This window comes from Pagrus pagrus (genome assembly GCF_965226575.1).
Source record: "Pagrus pagrus genome assembly, chromosome: 13".
Lineage (NCBI taxonomy): Eukaryota > Metazoa > Chordata > Actinopteri > Spariformes > Sparidae > Pagrus > Pagrus pagrus.
The window spans coordinates 5,721,934-5,739,936 of NC_140197.1; the positions used below are offsets into that span (position 1 = coordinate 5,721,934).

At 40.0% G+C, this 18,003-nt stretch overlaps 1 protein-coding gene across 1 annotated transcript in view; it reads right to left on the reverse strand.

Moving 5' to 3' along the window:
• The window catches only part of LOC311267818 (mitochondrial adenyl nucleotide antiporter SLC25A23-like), a 39,961-nt gene extending 23,351 nt beyond the window's left edge, over nucleotides 1–16,610 (reverse strand). Inside the window, exons 1-5 of the mRNA XM_084371055.1 lie at nucleotides 15,879–16,610; nucleotides 4,636–4,759; nucleotides 3,985–4,072; nucleotides 3,401–3,512; nucleotides 2,848–3,006 (exon numbers count right to left, since the gene is read on the reverse strand). Of these exons, the coding sequence (XP_084227181.1) occupies nucleotides 2,848–3,006; nucleotides 3,401–3,512; nucleotides 3,985–4,072; nucleotides 4,636–4,759; nucleotides 15,879–16,091 (696 nt within the window). The 5' untranslated portion in view covers nucleotides 16,092–16,610. The remainder of the gene's footprint in view (nucleotides 1–2,847; nucleotides 3,007–3,400; nucleotides 3,513–3,984; nucleotides 4,073–4,635; nucleotides 4,760–15,878) is intronic.
• Nucleotides 16,611–18,003: the final 1,393 nt, after the last annotated feature.

Genomic DNA, 18,003 nt, shown 5'->3' on the forward strand with positions numbered 1-18,003 from the left:
TGTGTACAATGGGAATGTGTACACTCAGTATTTACAGCCAGGTCAATTGACTCTGCAGTTTTTATCACCTCCGCTCGGCATTGATGTAAATGTAAGACCCGGGTGAAGATGCTAAATTTCACTGGGCAAAGTGATAATGCATTATCAACATTCTGTGGTGGCACATAAATAAGGGAGGAATTTGGGATGCGTCTATCCAAGGATGTTTTATTACTGGACACAGTGTTGGAAGTGGAGCCCTGTCCATTCCTATGAAAGCTGCTCAGTGTTGTTTTGAAGCCAAAAAAGCTTGACTTCCGGCTATGAAACTTGCAGTTTAGTGCCCGACTAACTTGAATGAGGATAAAATAATTTAATCGTGCAGCTCTTCCAGACTTTACAAATCTTATTGGACCAAATGGCTCAAATTCTGATGAGTCATTTCACAGGGGTTGGGATGCTCAAAAGAATTTATCCACCATTTTATAGATGCTTCTTTCACAGTGGGTCTATTGTAGTTTTCTCTGTTACAAGTGTTTCTAGTGCATTCATGATGTGAAACATAATGTACAACATAATGGGCTGCATTGCCTGTGGGAAGTGTGAATGGGGTCAATAGGCGATTTTTAGCGGATTGACATGCTTTTAAAAAACCTGTGTTGACCTGCTAATTTTGGTGGAAAAGTGGTATAACATGCACAGACTATTCCAATGCTTTAAATCATGCTTTTCATGAACTACTCAGTTGTTTGCTGAAGTCTCAGATAACCTACACAGTAGGTCCTAATGTATAGGTTTTCCGAGACGTCTGCAAATTTTGGCTCAGAGGAAAACATTCTTGTAGTCTTAGTTTTATAACAGATTACGAATAAAAGAACACTATGATTGACTACATATATTGGGCATCAAGATATGTCCTGTCTCATACTCCTAGTCCCGAGTATTTTTATATTTTTGTATTTGTATATGATGGGTTGTTTAAATCTTAAAACTCTGTAATTTTGAAATTAACATTCTGTAAATTATAAGATATTGACATTGATTTTCTGTTTCTGTTTCATTTTAGATTCGCTCCCTGGCCACCATCGGGGGTCACGACACTAAACATGTCACATGGAACATCCTTGCCCGCATGTTCCATGGTGATGTTGGGAAGAGGATAAATTGGAAGGGAATCAATGGGAAATGCAGTTGGTTGTTCTGGTTGTTCTGAATATCCTAAAACAGGTTTTTCAGGTTAAATGCCTTCTAACGTGCCATTCTTATTGTTGTAATGAATTATATAAACAGTGTATTTAAAGTTATAATGCCAAAGAAATAAAACAGTTATTGATTCTATTTAGGGTCGCATTTCATTTTTCCAGTAATACAAGTTCAATGTATTTGCATTTTGTAATGACCTCTCTTGAGTAAGGGAAAGTTCCCCAGGTGACTGTTGTGTAGTTTTATATGACATGAGCCTCACTGATAACTGATGGCTCTCTTACAACTGTAGAAGAGTTGTATTATGTTATATAAAATAAAACCCAACTTAAACAGCTTCACAGTAAAAGATGTTGTCTATTCTGTGATATTGGTTATTTCTGTTGCTAGTTTTTTTGCTAGTGAGCCATTTTGAACAAGGGATCTGGAATGGGTCTAGAACAAATAAACCACTTATTTCAAATCAGATCCGGGTCGGATAAACCATGTAATTAACAGATCCAAATTGGATCCGGGTCGGGTAAGCTACTTAATGCATGGCTCCAAGTCAGGTCCGGGCCAGTTAAGCTGCTTCATATGCAGATCCAAATCAGATCTGGGCCAGATGAGCTACTTTGTGAGTGGATACAGGTAGGGTCTGGGCCAGAGCCGGTCTGGATCCGTGATCCTTATCTGTTCCGGGTCCCTCCCGTTGTGCAAGTCGACTCCGATCCGGATCCACTTTGTGGATCTGTTCCGGACCGTGAGAACCTCCGGGGCGGATCCAGAGCGGAGTCAGTTTGCTATCTCCTCCGGCGTTTCACCGCGTGAGCAAAGGTGAGCTCACCTTTGACCAGTATGTCCAATTATTCAACGGATGGGAGGAGAAAAGTGGGGATCTTAAAACTTTGGGTATCAGTGGGGTGTAATAACGGAGTTCACTGGTTTTTTTGTAAGACCCACCCCACTCCGCCTCTGATTGACTTGCGTCTATTGTTTTTGTGGTCCTGGAAGAAAATGAGAAAAAGCAGTTAAGTTTAACAGATAGGCGTATTCTTCGAAAGAAAATTAAAAATTCTGACAAAGAATTTCATGGTCCTTGCACTCCACTGAATAAGGAGGGACATAGATGGGACCCATGCCCAGGGCTGAGTTCCTATTTTTAGCTGTTTTCTTGCGTCAACACACCTGTTGGTGCCCTGGCATACCATTGGACAACCAGAGGGAGGGAGGCAGGTTCAGTGTGTTTTTCTTGCAGATAGTTTGTAAGACAAACACCCATTGGCTTAGCTGGTGCAATGAATTGCCCTCTTCAGCTGTCGCAGCTGCAGTGGCTAGTTACTGGACCAGCTACAGGGCAGCGTGGCGGCAGCATACCCTGTGGTCACCTAACCTGCTCGCTCTGCCTAGCCCAGAGACATTCCTTGATGAGTTACCCTAAAAAGGAAAGTCTGAAGAGGTCAGTGTGTTTACTGGGAAAACTAGGGTCATAAATCACTGTATCAGAACCGCAAGAAAAACAGACAACCACAATGGGGACAATATCTGTTAACAGTTTGAGGTAACAGTAGAGAATGCAGCCACCAAAGTCAACCAATCAGAGGCTGAGTATAGGGGTGGGACTTGCAAATAAACCTGTGGGATCCATAATAATGCATCAGCAGGAGTGGCAGTCAAATGACCCACCTGCAGGAAGACTTTCAAGCGGTCCAGAGGAGCAGTTCCTGTCCGGGACACAGCCCCTGCCATCGCTCCAGCAACCAGCTGCCTCCACACCAGACCTGACCGTCGCTCCCGCTCTGAGAACTCATCTGGCACCGTCAGATGTTCCCCAATGTCAAACATCTGTAATGACATTACAAATCGAAGGATCTTTCAGTTAGGGTTACCTTCAAGCATCCTTTTGTGAAAATGATGCAAGATCCTTAGAACAAATATACTATCATGGACAGATCTGCTTAATTTTCTGCACCACCACCGACCCTATATGCCACATCACTTAAGACTCCAAACTGTTCACAATTAATGTTATTATGAACACAACTAGATATCATCATGGGTTGTTTAACACTTCTTGTCTGTTAAGTCTCATCTTTCCTTTCCTGTTTTGCATTGTTACACTACATGTGTCCTGCTCATGTTCTCAGAAATCTAAAGACACCTATCACTGTCAGGATGTTACTGCTGTCACTATCATTAATGGCTGCAACATTACTGTCACTGGACGCTGGAGACTCACATGGGAGTGTTTCCAGTAGTGGACAATCTCCTCCATGTTGTGGAAAGGGTTGAACAGGAAGTGATCACGCCATTCAGTCCAGTCAACGGTCATGGTTCCATCTCTGTCCATACTGGGAGTGAGAGTTACACCAGAAAAGAACACATAATGGCTTCTGGCATCACAATTTAACCCTTGTATGGTGTTTGGGTCTGTGGGACCCGTTTTCATTTTTTTTCAAAAGAAAAATGATACGATTAATTCTTTTTTAAAACTCAGACTCATTGGCTCATTTTCTGTGAAGAACATATATCAGAGCACATTTTCAATGACATATGTACTTAATTTGTCAGGTAACTCCAGAATTATCATTTCTGGCTGAACTTTATCTTTAAAAATGTCAGAAATATGAAGAGAGGACCCGTCTCTTCAATAGTGTTAAAGTGAAATTCCTGCCATTAGGAGGGAACTGCTGGACACCTGAAACACAAATGTTCTTTCTCATTTTTTGTGCATCTTTCTTCTCTCTCTCTCTCTCTCTCTCTGTCTATCAAACACACATACACACGCGCGCGCACACACACACACACACATATACACTGTACCTCTGCAGTATTCTAGAGGCCTGCTCCATGGTGACCTCCACGCCAAGCTTCTGCAGTAAGTGCTGGATCTCTCCCACATCAATTCGACCTACAAGAAAGAACAAAACATGTTAGCAAAGGTGATATTTAATGTTAATATAAAGGTGATATTTAAATATGAAGGTGATATCTAATGTTAATATAAAGGTGATATTTAATGTTAATATAAAGGTGTTATCTAATGTCACTATAAAGGACATATTTTATGTTAATGTAAAGGTGATATATAATATTAATATAAAGGTGATATCTAATGTCACTATAAAGGACATATTTAATGTTAATATAAAGGTGATATCTAATGTCACCATAAAGGACATATTTAATGTTAATATAAAGGTGATATTTAATGTTAATGTAAAGGTGATATTTAATGTTAATATAAAGGTGATATCTAATGTCACTATAAAGGACATATTTAATGTTAATATACAGGTGATATTTAATGTTAATATAAAGGAGATATTTAATGTCACTATAAAGGACATATTTAATGTTAATATAAAGGTGATATATAATGTCACTATAAAGGACATATTTAATGTTAATATAAAGGTGATATTTAATGTATCTGAATATGTGCACCACTGTGGTTGTTTGGTGTGCCCACACCATCATTGTTGCGGTCCACACTGTGGAACATGACCCACAGCCTTTTCTCATGAGCCCACAGGTACTGGGAGAACTCCTGGAAGTCCAGCAAACCATCATGGTTGATGTCACTCTCGAGGACTATCTGTGGGGATGGAGGCAGACTATCAGTGATTTAGCAGGGGCTACAGACTGGTTAGGATGGGATGAGTGGGTAGAGAGGGTAGATGTAAGGGTGTGCAGATGAGGGTATGTCGGTAATGTAGATGGGATGGAAGTGACAGTGGTCAATAGAGAGTGCGACACATACACAAGTGAGGAGAGCAGAGGACAGGATGTAAAGCACTGTGCTCCCTGTGAAAGTCAAGAAGTAAACCACATCTTACCTGGCTGCAAACAAAATCTCTAGGACACAGAGAGAAAGAGAGACAAAGAATACTAGTTCCTGTGCACAGAAGGGTGGAAAAACATTCTCATGTACTGTGTACTTTTCTACACCTTCACTAAAGTATAAGTACAGATACCAGTGTAGTAACATTCGAATTAAAACTAAAAACCTTTATTTCATGCTTTTGGCCTACAGCAACAACAACTATTTAAAGAATGTAACATGACATCAGTAAACACTTGGGTGTCATTTACACTGGGGACGTTGGGGGCATGTTCCCCACCACTTTTGAAAGCATAATTTGTTAAAAATTAAAACTAGCTTGTACCACAAGATGTTAAATAACAAATAAGAACACTTGGCTCTCCTTCAGCACTTGCAGTTGAAACTGGCTGCTGCTGATTCTGGTATTAAAATGATGACAATATGTTAACCCAGGACCTATGCACAGTTTTGGTTTGTTGAAAATTAGGCTACTGCATTTTTTTTTAAAAATGTGTAATTACTGTACTTTCAGATCTAGTGTGGCATTAGACCTCCAGTGCTGTTCTGCTCGGCTTCCTGCTTGCCTGCTCTCCTGAGTTCCTCCATGCCGGCTCCAGCCAACCCTGCTTGCTTGCCTACCTGCCTGCCTTTCTGCCTGCTTGCCTGCCTGCCTTCCTTCCTGCAGCCCGGTCCTCTCCTCTACGTTTCCCTCAAGGAGAACTAGGTTGTACAAATAAATCCTTACTCACTAACTTCCTGTCTCCATTCTCTGCATTTGGGTCCCAACAAAAAACCCCACCATAATAGAATAATCTAGCCATAAATATGGACACAGCAGTTAATGGCCTGGAGATGATGTACTGGTTTCAGGACATGTTGGTGAATCCCACTTGTATGGATCGTCAGGTGCCTGCTAGCCACCCCCTTACTCCTGGCAGCCTCCTGTCAGCTACAGGGGCTGCCAGTCCCCAGGTATCTCCTTTCTTGAGACTGCTCAATAATTCTATATTTGGCAAATTGTCACATTTGCCTCAATATTATAGAAATATTTTAAATTGCCTCTTGAGCCTCCCAGTCCTCTGATGTATTAAAACATCAAGTTTTATTTTACTAGAGGAATTCAGTTTGCTGGGAACACATCAGCAACTGGGCACTTTTCAACATAAGGTTTTGTTAACAGGCAACCAGTGGAAACCCGCACAGTTAAGACTGAGGAGTCTGAAGAGACTCTGAGGGACTTTTCTGACTCAACTGTGTGGGAAGAACTGTGTGTTTCTCATGGGGAGGACATCGACAGTTTAACAGGCTGCATAACGGACTACATAAATTTCTGTGTTGATAACACCGTACCCACCAGGACTGTACGGTGTTTTTCAAACAGCAAACCCTGGATTAATCCTGACATAAAGGCTCTCCTTAAGGAGAAAAAGAGGGCCTTTAGGTCAGGAGACAAGGAGGAGCTGAAGGTTGTGCAGAAGGAGCTGAGGAAGAAGATCAGAGAGGGGAAGAACAGCTACAGGAGGAAGATGGAGGACCAGCTGCAGCAGAGAAATGTCAGTGGAGTCTGGAAAAGCCTTAAAACCATCTCAGGGCTGAGGAAACCAGAGTCCCAGGCTGTGGAGGATCAGACGTGGGTGAACGACCTGAACCTATTCTTCAATAGGTTTGACCAGACTGCCACTGCTGTGGAAAACATCCTGCGTGGTACCAGTACCAAAGATCCCTCACCCTAAGGACTTCAACAGCTACAGACCAGTTGCTCTCACTTCACACCTGATGAAGACCCTGGAGCGGCTGGTCCTCATCCATCTCCGCCTTGTGGTGGGTCCTTTTATGGACCCACTCCAGTTTGCATATCAACCTGGCATCGGGGTGAGCGATGCCATCATCTTCCTCCTGGACAGATCACTGTCCCACCTGGAGAAGCCTGGAAGCACTGTGAGGATCATGTTCTTTGATTTCTCCAGTGCTTTTAACACCATACAGCCTGCACTTTTGGGGACAAGCTGGAGCTTGCAGGGGTGGACCAACACCTCACGTACTGGATTCTTGATTACCTCACCAACCCGCAAAAGTATGTTAGGATTCAGGACTGTGTGTCGGACACAGTTGTCTGCAGTACAGGGGCCCCACAGGGAACAGTCCTGGCCCCTTTCCTGTTCACCCTGTACACCGCAGACTTCTCCCACCAATCACCCCACAGCCATCTACAATGGGGGGTGGCACAATAAGCGTTTTAAATTAAAAAACTTTAAAAAAAAACTTATTAAAAATACCTACAAAATCAACAGTACATGCTACAGTTTTGAAGCTTTCACCAAACTGTAGTCCCAATACTGCTGAAACTTTAGTCCACTTAAACTCATTACAAATTATGAAGTCCATCACTCAATTTTTTTCAAAACCTGTAAACTTATAAAACCTATCTCCTCCCACAATTTTTGCTCAATTGCCACCAAACTTGCTAGAGAGCATCTTCAGACCATCCTCCACAAAACTTGTTTCTCAGATTTTTCATTTATCAAAAATTAAGCCTACAGTGCATCAAAATGTTTGACTGTAAACAGTACTGTAAACATATACTATCAAATTCTTGCTAAATACATTTTCAATCTTCCTGAAAAAAATTGAGAATATTTTGGAGTCATGGCTGATGGAGTTTGGCAAATATCAGAATTTTATCTCAAAAACTGAATTTTTGAGAACATTTTGAATTCTGCTGAATTCTTCTCATGGGAACAACTGGAGTCAATGTAAGAGTGGCATTTTTAAACATCAGATTTTCTCTTATGAAGCAAAACACTTTAAGTTAAAAACAAATCACCAACATTTCCATGCTGTCAAGATGCAATTTATGTATTATCAGATTTTTGTTCAGGTAACAGAATTTCTGACATTTTGACCATTTTTGAAATCTGCCTTGACAACAGCTGCCCGGACAGTGACTCCCTGAGTCGACAAATGAAGCTACACAGCAGGTCTCACTTCCAGCCAATTAGCTCAGTGAGTTAGGAGGTGGTGCTTGTTATCAGGGGTTGTGGGTTCAAGACCCAGCAAGGATGATGATGATGATGATGATGACAGATCAAAATGTCAGATGTCCTCAACATGAAACACAAGTCATGTTGTCACAAGACAATTGTCCTGATGGTGGCATCACAGCAAGCCTCTGAATAAAAACAATAGCTTGGACTGGACCATGGACGCAAGCTAACCAAATTTTGCACAAAGGTCCAGTCTCATGCCAGATTACCTCAGCTGTACACCCAAGCCAATAGTCCTGATGGTGGTGCTACAGCAAGCGTCTAGAGTTCAAAACTTTGAAAATTCATAACAAATCAACCATACTTGCTACAGCTTCAGAACTTTCATCAAACTGTAGCCTCAATATTGAAGAAACTTTTGTACATTTAAACCTATTAAAAATTATGAAGTACATCACTGTTTTTTTTCCAAAACTGTAAAACTTCTTAAACCTATTTCCTCTCTCCTCCTTTGATTTATCAAAAATTGAGCCTCAAAAACTGAATTTTTCACAGCATTTTAAATTTTTCTTTCATGTGAACAGTTGGAGTCAATGCAATAATGACATAGCTAAACATCAGTTATTCACTTATGGAGCAAATCAATCATTTTTAAAATTACCAACATCTCCATGCTGCAATATGTGTATGTTCAGATTTTTGTCTTGATAACTGAATTTGTTACAGTGGTTTCAAATCTGCCTGCACAACAGTGAATGGCTAACTCAATTTGTGAAGCCACTGTTGTATTGCCACTCGCCAATTAGCTCAGAGTGATAGATGACAGTCTTTGCTTCCAGATGTTTTGGGTTCAAGCCTCAAGTGGTCCAAAATGAACATTGTTGTCAACTGTCTTGTCTTCCTATTCTCCTGTTTGTTGCTCAGAATTGCCTAAATTTGCCAAAAATAGCCCGGACCCGACCCATCGCTGCGCAGCAGCTATAATTATTATTTGTATTGTAAATAACAATCCACTGCTATTAATTTTTACAATATCATGTTCATATGTATATACAAGTCTATTCTATGTCTTACCTTTTTAATTATATTGTTAATTTTTGGCTATTGTTTTTTTTTTTTATATTCTGTCCTTTGGCTGCTGTAGCAAACAAATTTCCCCGTTGTGGGACAATAAAGGAATACTGATTCTGATTCTGATAAGAGCCCTCAAAAGTCAGAGAGGTGCTTTAAGCCAATTACTCTATGCCAGAGTATGTTTTTGTTCTAAACTTGAGAGAATGATTTAGCTTTTTAGACTTTGGAAATAAGGACACTTCAATGAAGTGAATTAAGTCTGGCTGACCCTGATTTTTTTCAAGGGGTTCATGTATAATTAGCCCTAATGACATTCATCAACAGTTTCAGATTTTGTGTGCATCTGCAAACCCTGCTGGTATCTCTCTAAAGACTTGTATGTATCCTTTCCTGTGAAAGGCAAAAATGCCTGCTTGCATCTATGTTCAAAGTGTTCATATCAGTGTAAATGTCTACAGTATATGAATCATTTTGGAAGATTTGTTGAATATATAGCCTGGTTGGTGTAGAAGCAAGTGAGAGTCATTCATATTTTGATCTTGTGAAATGACGTTCACAAATATTCACTGCCTACAGTTTTACATCACCTTTTGTGTGCAAGCGAAAAAATTGCATACACGTATCTGAATGTGTAAATTTGTAAAAAAAATAATAAAAACAAACAATGAATGTGTAATACAGATTTGCAACTGTAGAAATAGTTCGTGCTGAAACAGTTTTGTGCACACATAAAAAAAAATTCTACAAGCTACGAGTTAAAAACACAAATTTTGACCACCCGTTTTTATGCCTGAGCTGACTTGCCTATCATCATGTTGCCACATTGCCCTCTGACCATTTAATCAGAGGAGGTCATTTATAATGTACTTGTAACCAACTTCAAATCTCCTGGGAGCTAACTTTAATTCTGCATTAGCAAGAAGAATAGCTTTATTTCTTAAGTTTGTGAGTAAGTAAAAGTGAAGGATTTTGAGTTCTATCTTTCACTTTAAGCAGTTTGATAAAGATGGGCCTTGGTCTTGTCGTTATTAGCAGATGTTTCCACAGTTCAACAAACAACCAATCAACTTTATAGGTGGGATTTAGATTAGGGATGCTATCTTGTTGTGCCAAACCCAGAAAAATAGTGACAGGATGTAAAGATGACATAGTTGTCACCTTTTTAAATGATGTATCTGTGAACCATTTTGGTTTGTAAAGCACAGTGGAAATGCAAATAGAACGTCACCAAAGGCTTTCAAGTTTTGGTGATGGTAAGTCGCCCGGTTTAGAAGTTGTGAAGTTTCTGCAGTAGAAAAGATCTATGAGTCTTGGTTGTACACGTGATGGCCTGGATGATGTATAAAAGAGTTTGTGGTAAAAGGAGTCATGCAGCCATCTTCATAACCATTCAAATGACTGTTTGCTCTAGACGCAAATAAAATAGTAGAAAGAAATAGAAAGTGAGAGCAGGACTGACCAATCAGTTGTCAGCCAAGGTCAGCAGTGTAGCAGTTTTGTTTTGCAGACAGGCTGTTAAAATATTCATCCGCCGAAGGGTTGGATTCCTCTACAAACTGGGACAGGTTGTCTTTATATGGTGTTATAACCAGGCCACACAAATGAGTGATTGACCTGCTAGAGGTTGATTAATGACAGTCTCACCCAAGAGACTCAGCTGCACTGTTTTATTGTACTAATACTATTCAGAGGCATAAAAAATAGTCTGTACTACATACTGATGGTATAAAATACTGCTGCATGTACAATGTTAAGGGTGCATTTTATCTGTTAATAAATATATACGATCAAAGCAATAGCATTTAAAAGTAAAGTTCTTTGCCTCTATAAACAGGTAAGCAAGTTAATGTGACAACAGATCAAGACCCCAGGAATAGTGCCAGGCTTTGAGACAATTTCACATAGTGGCCACACCGTGTAATTAAGTTCACATGATTCACAGGGGCCCAGAAGGACTTTTTCCAATAAGCTTGAATTGTAAAATAAGTGGCTCTAAAACAATTGATGATTTTTTTGAGCATTACAGCCCCTAAGAAAGGAATGGTGTTTCACTATCAGAATTTGATCTATTCATTTTGTTACGTCTAGAAGAGCTACACCATCAAATTGTTTATTCCCATTCAAGTTTGTGAAGGGCTAAACTGGAAGTTAACCGCTCAGCTGGTGGAAGTCTCTTGTGTGACTGCTCTTTGGGCCCAACAATGTGGAAGCTCTGCTGAAGATCCAGGTACAATGTTTACCCAGGAAGTTGAAGTTCTTTGGCTTCATGCACCACAAAACAGCTTTCACAGGAACGAACGAGGCTCTACCTCCGACTGTATCCAGATTTCTCTTATTAGATCCATACTACTACCCATACCTCCTCTGCCTCTGTTTGGCTTACCCAGATATCCTTACCCTAACCCTAACCAATCATTACTCCTCATGCCTCATGATTTAAAAAAAGTAACTTAGTACATTACATGGTGTAATGCATGCTAGTACAAGTTGAAAACTTTAAATGGCTTTGAAGCTGTTACTTTAAGGTTAAGAAGTTACATAATGTTGCTTTTAGTATTTGTCATGATAGGCCTACTGGAATTTCTAACTGTGATACAATATCTTGAAAAATGTCGATATTCAATAGCATAGTCAGTACCACTGGGAAAAATTGCCAGTGGTACTGAAAAGATAAATATAACAAGGCTTGTGCACTGTGTGTTAAGCACAACAGCATCTAAGTTAATTAACTTCTGGTGGAGGTGGGGCTATGTGGGCACTACAGCCGTGCATGTGTCAACTTGCTGCCTGAGAGGAAAGGAAAAAAAACAGCTAGTACTGGAGTATTGATACTGCAGAAAATTAGTATTGAAACAATTTCAAATATTCAGTATCTGTGTATCAATATTTCAATACTTTTTACAGCACTAGTTGCTTTAAGATCCTTTTTTTGGTTTTCCTTCTAGAAATGGGATTCCATGCATGCACTGGGACAACATCTCAGCAACTGCGTGCAGATAAACTGCTTCAACAGTCTGAGAAATTGTTTTGAAAATAATGGTTTACAAGCTTAACACTATATTGTTTTATTTTGTTGTTACTGTACAAATGTCCTGTGGTGTTGACACTAGTAGAGTGGCTGTCTTGGTTGTAATGGAGAGAATGAGAGTGTAACCTCACACTGCCCTCAGTGCTCTCATACTTTATTGAGCAGTGTTTTAGTGAGCAGTGTATTGGAAAAGTCTCTTAATGTTACTAGGGAGGTTACTAAGTGAGTGAACTGGCTCAGAAGGCTCTAGTTAAGATAGGATCTATTTGAATTCCCAAAATGATAAAGGAGAAGCTTCTGGCTTCTGTGCTTCCTTTGTTCTTCAGCCTAGAAACACAGGAGCATTCTTTATGATAAGAAGGTAGTTATTGCTATCCCAAAATTACTTTCCAACGGACTGATTTCTGTCCATCCAGAGACTCTTGACTAAACTGTTTGGTTTTAAAATATAAATGATGAAAACATGTTGATAAAACAACAGCTCCAATCATTCATGCTTTCATCACAAAGTCAGTGGACTAAATTCACGAGTTACTGCTACATTGAATTAAATTTCTTTCAGCCATGCAACTCCACTGCAGTTTGTAAACGCAATGCTTATTAAGTCTATGAAAGCAATTTGGCTTCATAATATCAGCTTTACTTGTTAGCTTTAATTCCACCGATACCGAAAAATAGCCCACTATATACATTTCCCGATATCAAGCTTTTAATTAACTAGTCAATATACATCACTAATAATATAATTGCATAAAGATTTAGCAATCATTTATTTTAGCATTAGCATGAAAAAAAAATGAGTCAATCAAATTTACAGATTACCTCTCAGTGTTGTTATTACATCATTTTGTAATCATCACAACTCATTTTATGATATCATAAAGACAGTTATTGTTTCTGTCTGATGTTATGATTCCAACATAAACTGAGATATATCTGCGTTGTTAATTTCTTGTCTGTGATCTATGTGAAAATTGGAGGTGTGAACACTACAAACAGACCGATTCCACAAATGATAGACACAAATCACTAGCTGTTTTTCAGGTTGGGAGTGGAGTTGCCAATATGCTTTAGCATTCAGGTGGTTAAATTTGTGAAAACATTGTTGCTAGGCATTTGACAACATAGTGGATTGCTCTATTATTAAGAACTATTTTATTAAAAACATGGCAGAGTTGTCGTTGGGCCCTCCAGGCAGCAAACACTTTCATTACTTGGCAGAGATCAAAGCATAGGGTTTTATATCATGATTTTTTTCTTTTTTGAAAATAAAAAACTTTAACACAATCGTAATGGTTTAGATCCGAGGGTCAGACTTTAGATCAGAAGTATGATGTAAGGGTCAGGCTGCAGCCTTAAGCTTTTAAAAGTTAGTTGCAGGTAAATTTACCTTGAGGCATGTATGTGCTGACAGTAAAAAAGATAATCAACCAGAAGATAAACACAAGGGGCTGTATTCATAAAGCATCCTAGTACTAACAGTTATTCCTAGTGATGAAATTCTAAGAAAACTGTTATGATGAATTTTTCTCTTAATAATTTAGACTAGATCATAGTAAAGAAAAAAGTCATTCACAAAGCATATTGGTCTGTAAAGGAGCTCTTAAGGTAAGAATCTGCTCTGAGAAGAGAGAAGGACTTTTAAGAGCTTTATTATTTAAGAGCCAGTATTCTCCAAACACTGAATGACAGTGAGTTAATGAAACACTACAGTTTAGATTGTACAGGGATAATGATTGTGGTTGGTCATATAAGAGATGTGCCCACATCTCTGACCCAAGGAAATTATATAACAGCAGAAATTAAAGTGATCATAACACTGAAATATTTGGCAAAGAATAAATATATATTTGAAAAAATGTCAAATTACAACAGGGATGTCTGACACAACAGTTAGAGATTATGTGTGGTCTCCGCATGTTTTATAACCCTCCTCAATGGTGCGCTCCCTTTAATATGGTTTTACCCTTCTCCTCCTAAAATAACCTGCATAGTGAATACACGTAGGCAAAAAATTATCAACATGTCAACAGGAGTCTACACAAGTAGAGTATGTCCTACAAGTTATTCAACAGAGATATTCATTCATTATTACACCATGTCTTAATCAAGACTAAATTCTATTATTAAGCCAGTCGATTTTACTATCCATTCTTTGCCCATTATCACCAAGAGTGCATTTATGTATCTTTTTGGATCAACCAATCACAGCTTTTAAAAGAATGTCTCACAACAAGCAACGGGGTCAACCCCACCTCCTCACTAAGATAAAAGTTTCAGTCCCTTCCACTCTGAGTTGCTCTAAGAAGTTTCCTGATTCACTCTTAAGCTCAGACTCCTTGCTAGAAGTTTTGAGGCTAAGTTAGGAGGTCCCTTAGAGAATTCTCAGATTGTTTGTCACTATGGGCCCAGGTATTGATTTAAAGTGTAATCCTACTGATAGGCCAACTGCATTAACACAAAAATATAAACATTTGTCACTGGAGATATATGAGTAATGAACATGTCAAAGGAAAGTCATACACAGTGCTATGCTCAGCTGCTTAACCAGGTTGGATTGAAGTGAGCTGATTAAAGGAGCACTCTGTAGTTTTGGGGAAGAAATTTTAATCAGAAGAGAAAGCTCTTCATTGACTGATTTTTTTTTTTATGCCTAAACAAACTAATACCCCTTTTCCACTGGTCAAAATCCCACTTAAACCTGCTAAGATCAGGCTTTTGTGTGCAGTGGGAATGTGTAAACTCTGCATTTATACCCGGGTCAACTGACTCTGCAGTAGACACAGGTTTTTATCACCTTGGCTCGGCTTTGATCTAAACGTAAGACCCGGCTGAACACGGTAAATTTCGCCGTGCAAAGTGATGACGCGTTATCAATATCCAGTGGTGGTGCTTAAATATGGAAGGAATTTGGGATGTGGTCTATTCAAGGACGTTTTGTTACTGTTGGAGGCGGAGCCCCGTTTATTCTTGTGAAAGCTGCTCAGTGGTGTTTTGAAGCCAAAAAAGCTCGACTTCCCGCCTATGAAAATACCTAAATCCCCGACAGAGCGGCTAAATTCCGGTTTAGCGCCCAGCTAGCCTGAATGGGATAAAATAATTTAATTGTGTGGCTCTTCTAGACTTTCCAAATGTTATTGGACCAAATGGCTCAAATTATGATAGTGAATAGTGATAGAGGGGTTGTGACACTCAAAAGAATTTATCCACCGTTTTACAGATGCTTCTTTCACAATGAGTCTGTTGTTGTTTTCTCTTCTGTTACAACTGTTTCCGCCGCATTCATGAAGTGAAACGTGAAGTACAACGTAACGCTTCAGATAAAAATCTCAGACGGGCTGCCATGTCTGTAGGAAGTGGGAATAAGGTCAATAGACGATTTGTAGGCTATCAGGTTGACCTGCCACATTTCTAGCTTCAAACAGTGTTCTGGGACCTTATTTTTCTCTGAGAACAGCTTGTTTATTCAGTTATGGAAATAATACATATTTCTGATTTTGTATTGTTATCTCATTAATATTGTAAAATTAAAATTCCGAGTTTTAATTGAACTACATAATGCCCCTTTAAGATGTAAACATGTTGTGGCTATATCCTCTGCTAGCTTTCTCTGTATACAATTTGCTATAGGCTAGTCCAGTATCACTTCATCACTGCATGTCTCCTTCCATCATTATAAATAAAGCAGATGGGAATGAGACAGAGTTAGCTCGAGGTTTAGCCTGGGTGTTGGAGCTGAAGTGTGGGTGCACCTGTCCGAACATCAGCCTGCCTCACTGCTTGGAGCAGGCTAATAACACCTCACCTCCTCCGCTTCTCCCTGGTTTAGACCACGAGCTGCCAGTCCGATCTTCAGTTCATTGATGTCAACCCTGCCATCTTTATTCAGGTCCAGCTGCTTGAACAGTTCCGCATATTTCCTCTCTCTGTCCGGGTCCAGAGACGCTCCGCTATCTCCGTTTGTTTCGTTTCCTCCGTGGCGAGTCTGGGCGCACAACCGCTCCTCGTCTTCGCCCATGTGAAAGAGGGAAAGCCGGTTTTCTGTACTGGTCGACTGCTAATTTCACAGCCGAGCATAACACTGTGAAAACCGACACGAGAGCGAGGTTTGTCCTTGCTTTCCAGAGAGACCAGACCGCTACATCAAACCGTAACGGGAACAGTGATGGCTAAATGGAGGAGAGCTGCGCTGTTCGTCCGCTTCTCTGCTCACGAACTTCATTCCCGGGTGGAGGATAGATGGATGGATGGATAGATGGATGTAGTTTAGGCGAGCTCTCGTGAGATTAATCTCCGTGTCGGTTACACACTCCGTCACACGGCACGCGCAAATCTGTAAACTCATTCAGATGAATTAAAGTTTCCGTCACAGGAGGAGCTCGCGACTGACAATCGGTTTTACCGCAGTCTCGCGGCCAGTGCTGACACGTGTGCACGCGCGAAGAGCCTATTATGTTTCGGCCAGGCAGTACAGGTGTGTTATCTGTATTTTATAACGAACGCGCTCACATATCGCCAACAGCAACAGGGACATTTACAAAAATGCACCTCCACTCTAGAATCCACCCACCGTCTCTGCTGCAGCACGCGACGCGCGCGCTCTCAGCACGGGCGGGGGGGGGGGGGGGGTTGGGGGCTACTGAGTTCATTTCATTTAGAGCCGTGCACGACAAGTGTTACTTTGTCTTTGCCACGTATTGAATTGAGCTTCTCGGGAGGTTCATGAGTCGCGGAGATCAATCAAAAGTATGATGAAGCTAGTATTTTAAATTAAGCCTTCCATCATTTTTCACTTCCATAATCATGATTTCAATGTACTTTGGGGACCTTCACCACCATACTAGCCTAAACTACCAATACTTTATCCACCACTTAAGTTGTGGCAGTCCTGTGGGAGTAAAATGAACCATTGGTAGCTTATTGGCTATTTATAGCATTAATAATAGGGATTGTGAGCTGTGACCTGCAGCAAAGGATAGCAAAGTGCCTGGTCAGCATTGACAGGATAGGAGCGAGTGAGAGAGATTAAAATGGTGTCAGTATTTCATACACATATTTAATGTTGTCAGGTGGACTTTAGCCAATATTTGACAAATCTAACAATGGTCCAGTATAGAGCATGAGTCAGACTCACTGTTCCCCCATAATAATTCAAAATGTTAAGGACTTCTTGGTCCAATCTCTCAATTTTCATACAGAGAAAAGCCAAAATGCTGTCTAACTTTATTCTAGGCCATTTCTAAGCTGCTGTAAGAATGGAAATAAATGTAAACTACATACTTCTGTGATGACTATACGGTTCTAATACATTTCACAAATGTATTTAATTTCCTGCCCACAATGTCAAGATAAAAACAATCTCTTAAGATTATTATTATTTAACATTTTATTGTCATCAGATGAGAAAATATGAAGTCCTTCGGTAGCCACTGCATTTTAAAGAACGCCATCTCTCTATTTGTTGCTGTTAGGATTCATCAGTAGGAGAAGACGGGACGTGGACAGACACCAGCTACACAGTGTAGAAGATTTTTTATTATGTTGGTAAATATACTTCAAATACAAAAAGAGGAAAGAAGTTGAAAGAAGAGTTAACGACATTAGGCAGAAAAGCACTGTTTGCCTGACCTCTTTTGGCTGAAATTGTCAGTCTCAGAAGCACGCTCCCTTCCAAGTGACTGAGGTGAAGCTCATTCGTAGGGAGTGTGTCGCTAATTGCATATATTTGTCCATGGGCCAGACGAGATGTCGGTACCACCCAAGGTGGCAAAGGTTACTCATCATTTTTGAAGAGATACATGTCTGTAGTTAACATTTTGGTATGATAACCCTTCCTGAGTCACAGCTAAATTAGTGTTATCAGCTGTTGAAGTTACCCTCCCCCATTGAAAAAATGCCTTTTAGGCACTGGTGCATATCTTGGTATTGGC